Below are 13,179 nucleotides of genomic sequence, written 5' to 3'. Positions count from 1 at the left end.
TGCACGTGCCATATGTACATCATCTTTTTTATATATCCTGCTTACTTGAAGTAAACGGTTATTTTGTGTTTTTGTGGGTTTTTTTGTAAATTATTGAGTGTTCTTGAATTTTAATGTGTGAGTTTTTTTATACCTCGGGACTGTGGGAAACAGTATTTCGATCTTTCTGTGTGTACAAACATATTTTGAGATTGACAATAAAGTTGACTTTGACTTAATTTTAGCACGGACAAGACTTTGATTTGACAGATTTTTGCCTAAAGGAATTTGTTTTGTCTATATCTGTGAAGTTGCTCTAGCTGCCACAGTTATACCAGCTCAGAGTGAGACTTAGTGCAGGTCAGGGTGTGAAATTGACGGTTGGTCCCGGTCTCTTTGAGCCTCGCGATCATTCACTACACTACTGAGTCGCCTCTGCAAGAATGACTCTGCAACACGAAGCCTCTGAGCTGGAGGACCATCTTCATCCTCCCCTTCTTCTCGGTCTCCAGGGGTCTCTGAGTTGAAGATGAGGAGGCTGCTGGAGACCTGCTGGCTTTGACGAGATGCTCTCCCCCCCTCTCCCCTGCATGGGGTAAGGAGACAGAGGGGGGGTGTCTCTCTGTGAGAGTGACACAGAGTGTGTTAAAATAGAGCAATAATTATTGATCTGTGTAATATGGACTATTATTATATTATATGCTGTGCAACCGGCAATTCATCAACTGTGTAATACTCAATACAATAATACTATACTTTTTTATTATTACATTTTAACATATTTTATTATATATTTATTCTTCCAAAAGGTGCAGATTTGTTATGAACTTCTCTATGTTTTATTATTTATTTTTGATTTAATCTTATTTAGTTTATTGTAAAGTGAAGCAACAAAATCCAATACCCCCTGGGGATAAATTATAAATATTCTGATTATGAAAATTATATAAATACCATTTAAAGAGATTAAATGGATACAGTATTAAAGGTCCCCTATTATACTGTATTTCATTACTTTATTATAGGTCTCAGATATATACAGAACATGTCTCTGAAGTGTTTTGCTCCAAACACCAAACAGATCATTGCAGCAGCATTCCATAATCCCCTCTGTTTCTGATCAGCTAATTTTCCGACAGGTTTTTATATAAATGGATCAGGACAAAAAGTGAGATAATCTTTTTTCCTGAAACTTTCAGAATCTCTTTACACAGAGGGGACACATGTTGATGTAGAAAAGACATGAACAAGTGGATTTTGCATAATAGGTGACCTTTAACAACATTTTGTCAAATTCAGAGACATGAAATGGTCACTTACCCCAGAGGCTGGGTCAAACTGGTCGGCACAGTCGTGCATCTTCCCGGTGTAGATGTTGTCGTAAAAGCGGATCAGATTGACCCTCTCCTCCTGAGCGGGGGGGTAATGTGACGATGGTGAGTCGGGGGTCGGGAAACCGTGAGCAGGGTCTCCATTATCTGTAGTAAATCAGTCATAAATGCTCACTTTTCATTTGGGAATTACAGTACATTGTCTTCAGACATTGATATGAGGAGAGTTCATACTGTGAGTTTCTGTGGTAAGATACACTGGTTGCCGGTCAAGTCCCGTATATCTTACAAAGTACTCCTCCTCACCTACAAGTCCCTCCATGCCCTTGCCCCCCAGTACCTATCGGACATCCTTCACCCACATGCCCCACCCCGGAACCTGCGGTCCTCAGACTCTGGCCTGCTTACCACCCCCCGCACCAAACTGCGAACCTTCGGGGACAGAGCCTACAGTGTGGCAGCCCCCACCCTCTGGAACGCTCTCCCTGCGGAGATTCGCAACATCCCCACACTCGACGCCTTCAAAAGGGCCCTCAAGTCCCATCTGTTTGCCAAGGCTTTCGGCCCCTAATCGATCTGTTGTTTTGTCTGTCTGACTTTTGTTTTGTTATGTTTGTTTTTGCCCTATTACTGTACAGCGACCTTGGGTCCCTTGAAAGGCGCTATATAAATGCAAGCTATTATTATTATTATTAAGATGATGAATGTTATTCAACATCTGTGCTATAATGAAGCTCTGCAGATACATCATTCTTGATTTAATAGTAGAGAGTGTTTCATTCAGATTTAAAGGATGTGTCCATGATTGCAAATTGAAAGCATAATGTAATCTACTCGTAGTGTATATTGTTTTACAACACAATGTATCATCATTTCCTTTTTCAACGTTACCATTTAATCTCCGTAAAATAACTCAATTGTATTACTTCTGAATGCATGTATGTTTCCTACAAAAGGTCTCTTACTGTTGTTTCTGTTGAGAAGTGTTTCTGTGTCTTGTCTGGAAATCAGCACACTTTTGGAGACCTGACAGCAGAAAATGTCTTCATGAGTTCCCAACTATTGAACATTAGTCACACATCTTATGTTTGAATAATCATTTTTTAAGCAGCTGCCTGAGATGACAGTGGTTTCAATTCTATGCATATTAACTTTTCTTATTTTTGGGTAAAGATGAAAAGATGAATAATAAACAATAAACAAACTTACACTTCTGCTTGCAAGTGGTTGAGACTCGTAGCAATGAATGATGTGTTTGAAGGATATCTTCACATTGGTGATCTGTAAAAAGCAATACATTAAGATAGTCATTGGTTATATCCCTTGTGCTCATGCTTTTATAGTACAGGCACAAATCTGAATCACTTCCAGGGAAAACAGCTTTTACTGCATCAGCAGAACACAAATATTCAGATGCATTTTGAGTGTGAAACAGTGAACTAGGGTAAAAAAAATGTAGCTCTTAACCTACAGCAGGGCTATTCAATTAGTTTGGAATGGGGGCCGGTTGATGAAAATGATCCAAAGCAAGGGGCCGGGAAAAAGATGGCTTGAAATATGAGCAATCATATTTAAGAGCTTCAGATACAGTAAATACTACAACAGCATAGTGGAGTGCATATATTGTGTTTAATTCAATCAAACAACATAGCCCCAAGGCCTTTATAGATCTAAATGGCAAGTTCAGAACTCAGTAGGCCTACATGTTTCATTTGATTTCATTTAGGTGAAATGATCTAATCATTCACGCAGAGATGCAATCAATGACAGGAGTTGTCACTACAGTATAGTAGGTGGGTTCGAAACCCGAGCCCGTCGAAGTTTTCAGGCATTGTCTACCCCTCTATCTCTCAATGTAACACCCTCTCTGGAATAAAGGCACTATGGCACAAAAAAAAAAAAAAAAAAAAAAATCTTAAAAAAAAGAAATTACTTTTTAACATTATACTCAAAGGGCCAGTACATATCACCCCGGGGCCGGATTTGGCCCGCGGGCCGCCAATTGAATAGCCCTGACCTACAGTAAAAATACCCCGTAGACATCAGTGCATATATAGCAGCATGTTAACACAACCACAAATGACCAAAGGATGTAAAAGCCCACCTTAGCCATCATGTAGATGGCACACATGAGCAGCTGGTCCAGGTGTCGGTCCTTCATGAGGTCAGTGAAGTGAACCAGAGAATGCTCAAAACACGTCCAGATCTTCAGACGCAGCTCCTCAGAAATATGCAGCGTGGAACAAAGCTTCTCAAGACGCTTCCCCATCAACATGTACACCTGAGCCAGAAACACACAGTACATCGTCACTGCAGACAGGAAAGCAGCTCAGATCAGGGCTGCATGATATATCGTATGTAAAAACAACAGCACTTCTTTTATTTGGAAGTACGTTTGTTCATGTTTTTTTCAGGGAAAGAGAAGACATAAAGCCATTGTTGACTCCAGGACAATGTCGTGTTGTGGGATGTTTACTTACCTTTCGAGTGAACAGGTGGAGGGAGTTACTTCTCGGCGGCCTGGAAGAAGCTTCAGCTCCAAAACTGAACTCCACTGACATGTCTCCAGGTGGGTTTCTGTCAGGTTGAAAGTCTGTCTGGTTTTGACCTTCAATTCTTGCAGGAGGCATCACCTGTTGAGTGGATAGAAACATAATTCATAATCATATCACCAGCATCACCTTGGAAGAACCCCGAGTATTAAATCCTGACAAACTCCTGGTGCCAGGTAGAGAGTTTGTGTGTGTTGTTGCCAACCTGTTGGCAGGTGGGCAGATGGCCCTCATTGGCTCTGATGGCTTCCAGCAGCGGGGAGTCTGTGGTCCAGGCCAAACTCTCCAGAACTCTCTCTTCTGATTGGGCGAGGTGTGTGACCACATCGCGGGGCAGACACCTCTCAGCCCGCAGAACCAGCTCGATCACCTGTCAGAACACAGGAAAAACAAAATGTGTTTTAAAGGCGATTTTCTCGTATTACAATGTTCTCTTTTCCAGTTGGAGTTAGACAAAAAAAGTCCTAGAAAGACAAGGTAAACTTAACTATGTGCATTTTAAAAAGAGGAATAGTTTCGGCGAAAACTAAAAGGTACCATGGGGTCAGATTAGAATTTTCCAAAGGGGAGTTCGTATAGCATGAAACACTTGAAATAACTAAATGATAAGTACAAAAAAAAAAAGTAGAAAGAAAGTGAGGTCATAGAAAATTATTTCTGCCATTTTATATCTTTGCTTTTAAATGAGTGTTTTTAAATGCCATTTTATAATATGTCATTTTTGTAAAGCACTTTGAATTGCCTTGTGTTGAAAGGTGCTTTATAAATAAACTTGCCTTGCCTTAGAACACAGGTAGGTGGTAGTGATCTCACGCAGGCACAATATATAAAATGTTCTCGTCGTTATATGCAATTTTTAGTTTGTGGTTTATTGAAGTATTTGTACCATTCAATACCAACTCTCCATTTTCTTTCATCTATGCCCCCATATATAATTCTCTGAGCGTCTAATGACTGCCACCCAGTGTTCAATAAAATACTGCACGATATATCTAAAAACAATAAACATGAAGGGCTCATACATGGGGGGTGAAGGTATTCTCAAAGTTAAGAGGTGGTGTTGCTTTGGTTCAAACTTAAACCAGATGAGAAAATAATATAAAAATCTTGGTGACTGAAACTCTTAGAGAACTCGAGTTCCCATGAGGCAGAAATGTAAACATATTTTCTGCTGTAGAGCTTGTCTATGAAATACAATTGACCTCCATGCAAGCCAATGCAAATCATAACACATTTACTTAGTCCTTCACTTCTTATTTATCTTGAAGTTATTAAATTAGATGCATTTTTAATTGCATATCAATGAATGTGCAAACATACGCATAGTCAGGAAAACACCCACTGTGAGCAGCATGAAGCTTGGAAACACACCTTGATGAAGTGGTAAGGAGCCAGTGTGAGGACCTGAAGGAGCAGAGGGAACTCATATGGTAGACTGTTTGAGAATATGGTAATCTCCAGACAACAGGCCACCAGGCAGCGCTGAAACAGATCCAGCTCCAGGAGGACCTGAGACACACACATCACACGTGAGTCACTTTAACACCAACAAGCACATTAGGATATTAAAGGTCCCCTATGATACTGTTTTTCATCAATATATTATAGGTCTCAGCATGGGCGTAGGAAGCATCCTGAATGTGGGGGGGACATTTTTAACGGGGGCGAAAAAAAATATAGATTTCCTGTATTCTGGTGCATTTTAACAGGTGGTTTGATACTTTTATGTGGCTATACTAGCATGAGGAAAATGATGGGTACATTTTGTAATTTCATCCAGTAGTAAAGAAAGGAAACATATTTGATTATTAATTCAGAGCTGTCTTTGAATTAATAAAAAGCAGTTTAAATGCCCATTTTTTGTACATTTATATACAACAATAAATATTTGTGAGTGCATTGAGAGATATTGTTGTGGAGAGTCATTTATATATAAATCGCAAAATACATTTGTGAATCCTTCTGTGAGCATTTATTAATATTGAGACTGATCTGACTCCATACGGATGTTAAGTTCACCTAGGAATGGTATCATTGACTTAAATGTTCAAATAAATGTTGCTCTTCTGTCTATATTGGTCATATGATGCCCCTTGACTGAAATGTTTCCTGTTCAATATCCCCACTGATTTCCTTAAAATCCTGGGATGAGAGTCCACATCACAATTTACTCTCAACTGTCATTTCCCTTTCATCACTCACCTCAGCAATGGACCTCTCTCCACTGTCCCTGTATTCTGCCTCTGACTCAAGTGCCTAGATGTCAAGAGAGGTGGTGAAGTGATAATTATTTATTGAGCAGTATACTCTTTCACATTGAATCATAACAAGTCATACTGAATGTAAATACAACTGACTCTAAAGTAAGTCCCAGTCTGTGACATTGGACATTTTGAAGACTCAAAGTCCCAAGCAGTAGGTAGAATATTAGCTAGTCTATGTAATGTGCACAGAAAATAAATAGTTAACTGAATACTGGGATGGAAATAGCCTATAAGCACTCAGTAAAACATACACACACAAAAAGCTTCTGAATGATAAGAAGTATAATTAAAACATAATGCACATTAACTTAGGTACTCTCTCTCAAAATGGTAAAGAACTCAGAAAAGAATCTCTTATCGAACTGAGGCTCCAGTAAAACACACTGACTGCGTCTCTACATGGACATCAGTAAGCCGTTTATGAGTATTATCCCGGTTATGATCATATTGGGGATATGGCGTTTACATGAGCACAGAGAGATCGGGTTATTCATGTTCCCTGTTTACATGATAAATACTAGTAACCTGGCATTTCGATGCCTTTTCTCATCTAAACTATTCAGTATTTGTATTTCTCTATCATGACATAAAGACGAAACTCCTCTCCAGAAGTGAGACGCCGCCATCACTGTTAACTGATTAACTGCTACCAGCTGATGACTTACTTTCCTCTTCTTTGACATTTTTTTTCTTATGTCCATGTTGTCTGGGGGAGAAAACATATCAAACCAAGAGATCGTCAGCTTTGATTTTCGCTGTATTAACCATTTCTTGAACATTTGGTGTGTGTGCCTTACCTCCGCTACCAGCATCGCTTCATACAACAGATCTGAGCTGTCCAACTATGACAACACTCCTTGAACATGCGCGCGCTATGTGAGAATCTGCCTTGGTACAAAGTAGCAGTGAAAACATGGTACGGAGTTTCATTGATTTGGGCATTCTCTCAATAAGCAAGTGGAATGGATTTCATTTGATAGTGAAGCACTGACACAGCGCTCTACAAAGTGCGGCGAGTGGATAGACCGATTCACGGACTTTCCGCATAGTAAAAGTGGGGGGGTCTAAACTAATCATTTGAAAAAGTGGGGGGGACTTGTCCCACCCTCATATAATGGCTGCGACGCCCATGGGTCTCAGATATATACAGAACATGTCTCTGATTGGCTCCAAACACCAAACAGATCATTGCAGCATCCCATAATCCCCTCTGTTTCAGCTCTGTTTCAAAAGTGCTGATTCTCTGTCTGTTACTTTAGATGAAAATAAGGAGCCCCTCCCCACGCCCCTCTGAGAGATATTTGGTTACAAATAACACAATGGTGCTCTAGGAGGAGATTCAGGTGATAAGGTGTGGGGGGGGGGGGGGGTAACCTTGGTTGGTAATTGGCTAATGGTTACACAAGCCAAACAATTGTTATGACATCAGAAAGTGGCCAAAATCTGATCAGCTCATTTTCAGACAGGTTTTTTTATAAATGGATCAGGACAAAAAGTGAGCGAATCCTTTTTCCTGAAACTTTCAGAATCTCTTTACACAGAGGGGACACATGTTGATGTAGAAGAGACATGAACAAGTGGATTTTGCATAATAGGTGACCTTTAAATGCCATGTAGTATAACTCTTTGCATGCAGTTCCTCTTGTGGCCACATGAAGGCGCTGCACTCACCGAGCCGTCCTTGACGCCCAGCCTCTCCTTCTCCTGACTGAGGATGTTCTCCAGGATCCTGTAATACCATATCGCTGCCGCACCGCAGGACTTTGTTGCTAGATCTGTGAACAACACCACCAGATCATATCAGACAATTGGCAACAATAGTGACTTCATTAACTTGTATTATTCATCTAAAAAGTAACACATAACTACAGCTTACAAATATGTAGTGTAAAATGTACAAGGATGGCTTCTAAAATGTAGTGGAGTAGAAATCCATATAGCATAAGGTGAATACACTTAGGTAATATATATATATACTTTATATTTACCTTTCACAACTGTTTAAAATACTAGATGAGCAGACAGTGCTGTGCCAAAACAGACATTGTTGCTTCTGATAGAAACCGTCAATATTAAATGTGGTCGGCTTTGTCTTAACTGTGCATCGTTGCCATTTCCCAACATACAATTCTGGCCTAAAAACCAGTAGTATCGTCAAAGCCATAATCATTTTTCCTTCAGAAAATATTGACCATAAGGTAAAAACGTTTCTTTACATTAGGATGAGAGCTTTCATTATACATGTGTTCCTAACATTCAGCATACTATCTTATTATTTTAGGATCCTTTAATATGTGAGATTACGGTTGTTCTCGTCTCCTGAGTTGTCCCTGTGGTGTTGCAGAAATGTTTGCAGCATGGATCTCAGTCTGGTTTCAATCGCGTCGGTTGGATCTCTGCAGCAGGCCCTGAACCAGAGCAGTTAGAGAGGCACGGTTCATTACACTTACATTTCATTATCTGAGAGTGGTTAAATAAAGAGAGTGTTTTGTTGGAAAACATCTAAAAAATAAATAAAAGGCCACAGAAAGTATTTAAAAGCCCCTTACAGCAATTGCAAATAATGTAAAGAGTGTAATTAACTAAACATACTGTTTGAACATAGTTAAACAGTCCTTTGTCTCAATGCAAACCTGCAGGCTTATAAACCATTACATGATAGCACGTCCCACAATACCTGCACCTCCCCCTTAAGATATATTATATCCATTTGTTGTCTTAATGCCAAAGACTATTCACATTTCTATCATTTCGTGCACATGTCAATAAATGTTCCAACCCTCCTGTTGTCTTCGGGTCAAATCTGACCGATTTACTACTTTCATCAATCGTAACTTTTTTGTTTTACATTCGATTGCATTAAGGCTTTATGATATCCTTCACAGTAGACATTTGAACATATACAATTGCTGATCACCACTTTCATTGCATTTTGGATGATTTAGTCAACTTTGTAACACCCATGGTGTTCCCGGTCAAAAATGACCGCCATAAAGAAAAGGAATTAGTAACCATCCGGATCAGATAAAACACACACACAAACACCCACACACACACACATACTCTAGATGTGTTCCCCCCCCCTTATGTGCCCAATCCCCCCATCTGAATCACACCTGTCAGTATGTCACATGCAACGGGATGTTAAAAGGACTTTGTGTTGTTGTTATCCTCAGAATAAATGCCAGAGAACTGGGACTTAACATTTGAATTACCATAACTACACTGTTGCTGCTGTATGACAATAACACCTTTGAGTCTTGAATCTTTTGAGTTCTCTGGTTTATTGTAAATATCAGTCATAGTTTTGTTAAAATGTCTCTCTGTGTATACTAACCGCAGGTTACGTTGTTATTCAGGGCTTTTATAAAAAACTAAAAGTCTAACCTGAACTCAGCGGTCAGTCGGTCACTCGGGCCAAACATCGATCGCCCCTGGTTACCATGGGGACCGTTGTCCATGGTGACCTTTACTCACACAGGATGAGTCAGAGCAGGAACCTAAACAAGGACATTAAAAACACTCAGATTAGGAAACATACAAACTATCAACCAAGTACAATCTGGTTGAGCTCCTCAAGTTCGTCAACCACTAAATAAATATAATTTGTAATAATATTAAACGGAAAATAATTAGGGCCATGTAGGCATTAGAGAAGCCAAGTTTATTATAGGCAATTTAAAGTGCTTTATAAAAAAACATTAGAGGCATTTTAAACCAAGAGCTTTGATAATATAAATCAAATCAAGCTTTCATAGAATAAGGGGAAATAATGAGAAGAGGAAGACTTCAATGTTGAGAAAAAAAGACAAACTGAGGAGAATTACCATGACACTTTTGAGAATAAATCAAACCTAAATTCTCAATATGCAAAATAAAAAAACGAATTTAATTCCCTTGACTTGCCCTATAAGGCTCTTTCTTCCATGTGTCATATTTTCTTAGTTTCCTAGCTTTTTCAGTCTGATTCTACTTTTAAAAGAAGCTAGACAAAAAGAAAACAGGTTTACCATAACACACCAAAAACACAAAGAAACATCGGTGAAGTAGCTCTTTCTAAAGCTCTGCCTTCAAGCAACTCTTAATTTCACAGATGGGACACAAACACAAACGAACAAACCTTGAAATGGTTGTTCCCTCCTTTACTAAGTCAGTGGCCCAGCCAATAAATAGTTACAGTATATGACGGGACTCCCTGTGAACAACTTTTACAATGTTAACACGTGTACAAATAATATTTAAAAAATGTCAGAAGTGTGTCGGTGGGTGTTTTTTTTAAACTTTGACCAGAGCTGTTTCTTCCTGCTTCCAGTGTGCATGCTTAGCTTATCCACTGCCCTGCGTTATATTTATCATACAGCAATGAGAGTGTTATTACTCTTATCAACAGATGTGATGAGTCACATGTTACTGCATCTCAGATGGGAAAGCTTCCCAAACATGGAGTACTGCTCCGTCCTTACAAGGTACCTTAATGTGAAATTAAAATGTATTATAAAGTGTGATTATGGCGTGTTGAGAGTGTAACAGGAGCATTTCAGACAGAAGTCGTGTGTCTGTCAGACAGCTTAAGATCATTGTACGCTGAACTGATTGTTATGTTCTCAGTCAGCTTTTGTCATAGGCTCAGTTATGTGAAAACTGATCCCCCCCCCCCCCCCCCCATTTCCGGGTCGATCCTACATGGTTGCAGCCTGGCCTGTTGGTACTTTTACTTTGAGTTTAATAAGAAAAGGCCTTCTCCTACATTCCACGTTGAGTGTGTTCCCTCCTCTGTCTGTCTCAATGGAGGCTCTGTTTCACTCCCACGTGTGCCGTTTATCATCCAGGATCCCACAGACCTCCCACAGACACATGTGTGCAGCGCCGTCTTTATATGTACAAAACTATTGGGGAACGAACAACATCTGCCCTGTACATTCATACAGGGCAAAAGACAGTGCGTAGGACCTCATGTTGCGCCACATTTTCAAGAGGCTCACATCAGAGTTTTCGATGGGGTTTTGTTTATTTTGTTGGCAGCTCATCCCTTAAAACAGAAGAGTCAAATTGCTTTTAATAAGGGGCAATAAAAAGGGTATATTTCAAGCGTGTCATTTCAATAAATGATTGGTTATTAATTGACAGAATATATTTGAAAAGTGGGATTTGTACATATATATTTAAGAACTACAATATAAGACAAGCACACGTTTCAGGTGGCCGCCATATTCCATTAAGAATTAGCTTCGGGCCACATTTGGCCCCTGGGCTGTAGTTTGGACACCCCTGCTGTAGACACTCATCAGAGGAACGCAGTCTGAAGCAGCAATGTAGAGACGACTAAACATGATCTTAAACTATCATTTTACACCGGGTGTCTCGTTACACTGTGTGAGAGAGAGAGAGAATGTGGAAGCAGGGAGAGATTGCACAATACTGAGCTATGATGACTTTTATTTTTTAACAAGTCTACTAATCTGAGTTTCAAAACATATCAAGTAATGTAATCTGATCATTTCTCGTCATTTGGATTGCGTCAATATGAAATGCGACGCAAATAAAAAAAAAGAGAAAATAAATTACAATATAAGATGTTTTTTTACTTAAGTTTATTATGTAAGAACGATGTAGCCTGTGTTATATAGGTATGTAGACATGGCCAAAACATTAGACACGTTATGAACAAAATGTGAATGTGATATCAAGTATCCTCATTTGAGAAAGAAAAAACCACAACATCTGAATATTCAAATGATTTTTGTGTTTTATCATTTAGGGTCAAGTAAGGTGACATTGTTTTACTGTTGCACTAATGTCAGGCTTTGTGAGACACCACAATAATCCTCAGTGTCTACAGACTTGTTTTAAAAAGATGCTTCTTCACCAAAGTTTCACGTGTTTCCAACAGATTAGTCTTGAGGCCTCACACACTTTCTCTGAATGAGCATTAACGTTTTCACAGAGCTGCAGGTCAATGGACTAACAAAGCTTTCACCTAATTAACTTTAAAATCAGAAGCAACAATAACTGCAATTTCTCAAATCAGGAGAGTAAACCACATGCAATTCTGTCACGTTATCCCTTTAAACCTGTCAAATAACACATGTTCTGACTTATTTCTACAGAAGTTTAAGCAGCTACTTGTTTGAATCACAGACTGTAGCATTCTTGAGAGCCTCCAAATGAAAATGCCTCGGTTCTTTACACATTATTGTTTTTCCTCCTTTGTCAATAGATTAGTTAATTTTCCATTACAAATAGACTGCCAGTGCCAAGTGTCAAAGGAAACACATGTTGCCTACAGAAAACTGGACTGATCCAACCTCTCCTTGTCATACATCATCTTCCTCAAACTTTCTTTTGTGTGATGTACTATGTGAAGCTTGTCTATGCATTACATGGAAATAAAGTGTCCATAAAATACAGCTGACACTAGGATTGTGTTCTCTGTTTTAGAAAAACACTTACAGCGAGAAAAGCATAAGCAAGTGGGTTACACCTATTTCCTGTTTTGTTCACTGACAGAAGTTTCATCATAAACAGGCCTGAGTTTCACTTTCCAACACGTGCTAGACATTTAAATGTTGCCGTAGTTGAACACATTTTGTATTATTAATACAACAGGCTACATTAGAGCCTTTTAAAAGAGTCAATCATTAACCTCTAGTCAGTCGGTGCTGCAGCATTTAGTTATTACTCATGCAAAAGTAGAGGGTGAATGTTATCAGCTGACTTTTCATGCAACACGTCATTTAATTTGAACTTTTGACTGAAGTACAATACAACGAGGATCAAAGTCACTTACCAGTGTCGGTCACTCTGGGTTTTATGGTTTAAAATCCAGGTTGGGTCCTGTGCTCTGAGCTTTGTGTGTGTTTTAAGTGTGTGTCCGGCTGCACAGTGAGGAAGTTCACAGTACAAGCCCCGACATGTCTCTGGTGTTGCTCTGAAGTGTGAACAGCTGTAGGAACAACAGGAGCGCCACCAAGAGGAAGACGAACACAGGAAAATCCATGAGGAAAACATGTCAACTCTTTACTGTAATAAAGATGGGATCTGTTCATGCACGCA

At 39.4% G+C, this 13,179-nt stretch overlaps 1 protein-coding gene across 2 annotated transcripts; it reads right to left on the bottom strand.

Annotated features, from left to right (window-relative positions):
• Nucleotides 1-203: 203 nt before the first annotated feature.
• On the bottom strand, nt 204-13,068 carry LOC117496701 (retinoblastoma-like protein 2). 2 transcript variants are annotated; one of them, XM_034148431.1, is made up of 13 exons: nt 12,914-13,068; nt 9,514-9,626; nt 8,431-8,534; nt 7,798-7,901; nt 6,065-6,118; nt 5,234-5,371; nt 4,068-4,232; nt 3,791-3,943; nt 3,415-3,591; nt 2,520-2,591; nt 2,276-2,336; nt 1,300-1,457; nt 204-601 (listed from the first exon to the last, which is right to left on the bottom strand). In XM_034148431.1, exons 2-13 carry the CDS (start codon nt 9,585-9,587, stop codon nt 464-466), a joined length of 1,398 nt encoding a protein of 465 aa, XP_034004322.1. In that variant the 5' UTR covers nt 9,588-9,626; nt 12,914-13,068; the 3' UTR covers nt 204-463. The 2 variants fall into 2 exon arrangements, with proteins under 2 accessions (XP_034004322.1, XP_034004323.1); XM_034148432.1 differs by lacking the exon at nt 6,065-6,118 and having other exon boundaries at nt 12,914-13,067.
• Between the last annotated feature and the right edge of the window lie 111 nt (nt 13,069-13,179).

The sequence above is a fragment of the Trematomus bernacchii genome, unplaced genomic scaffold, assembly GCF_902827165.1.
Source record: "Trematomus bernacchii unplaced genomic scaffold, fTreBer1.1, whole genome shotgun sequence".
Classification (NCBI taxonomy): Eukaryota; Metazoa; Chordata; class Actinopteri; order Perciformes; family Nototheniidae; genus Trematomus; species Trematomus bernacchii.
This window is presented reverse-complemented; position numbering and strand designations above follow the sequence as displayed.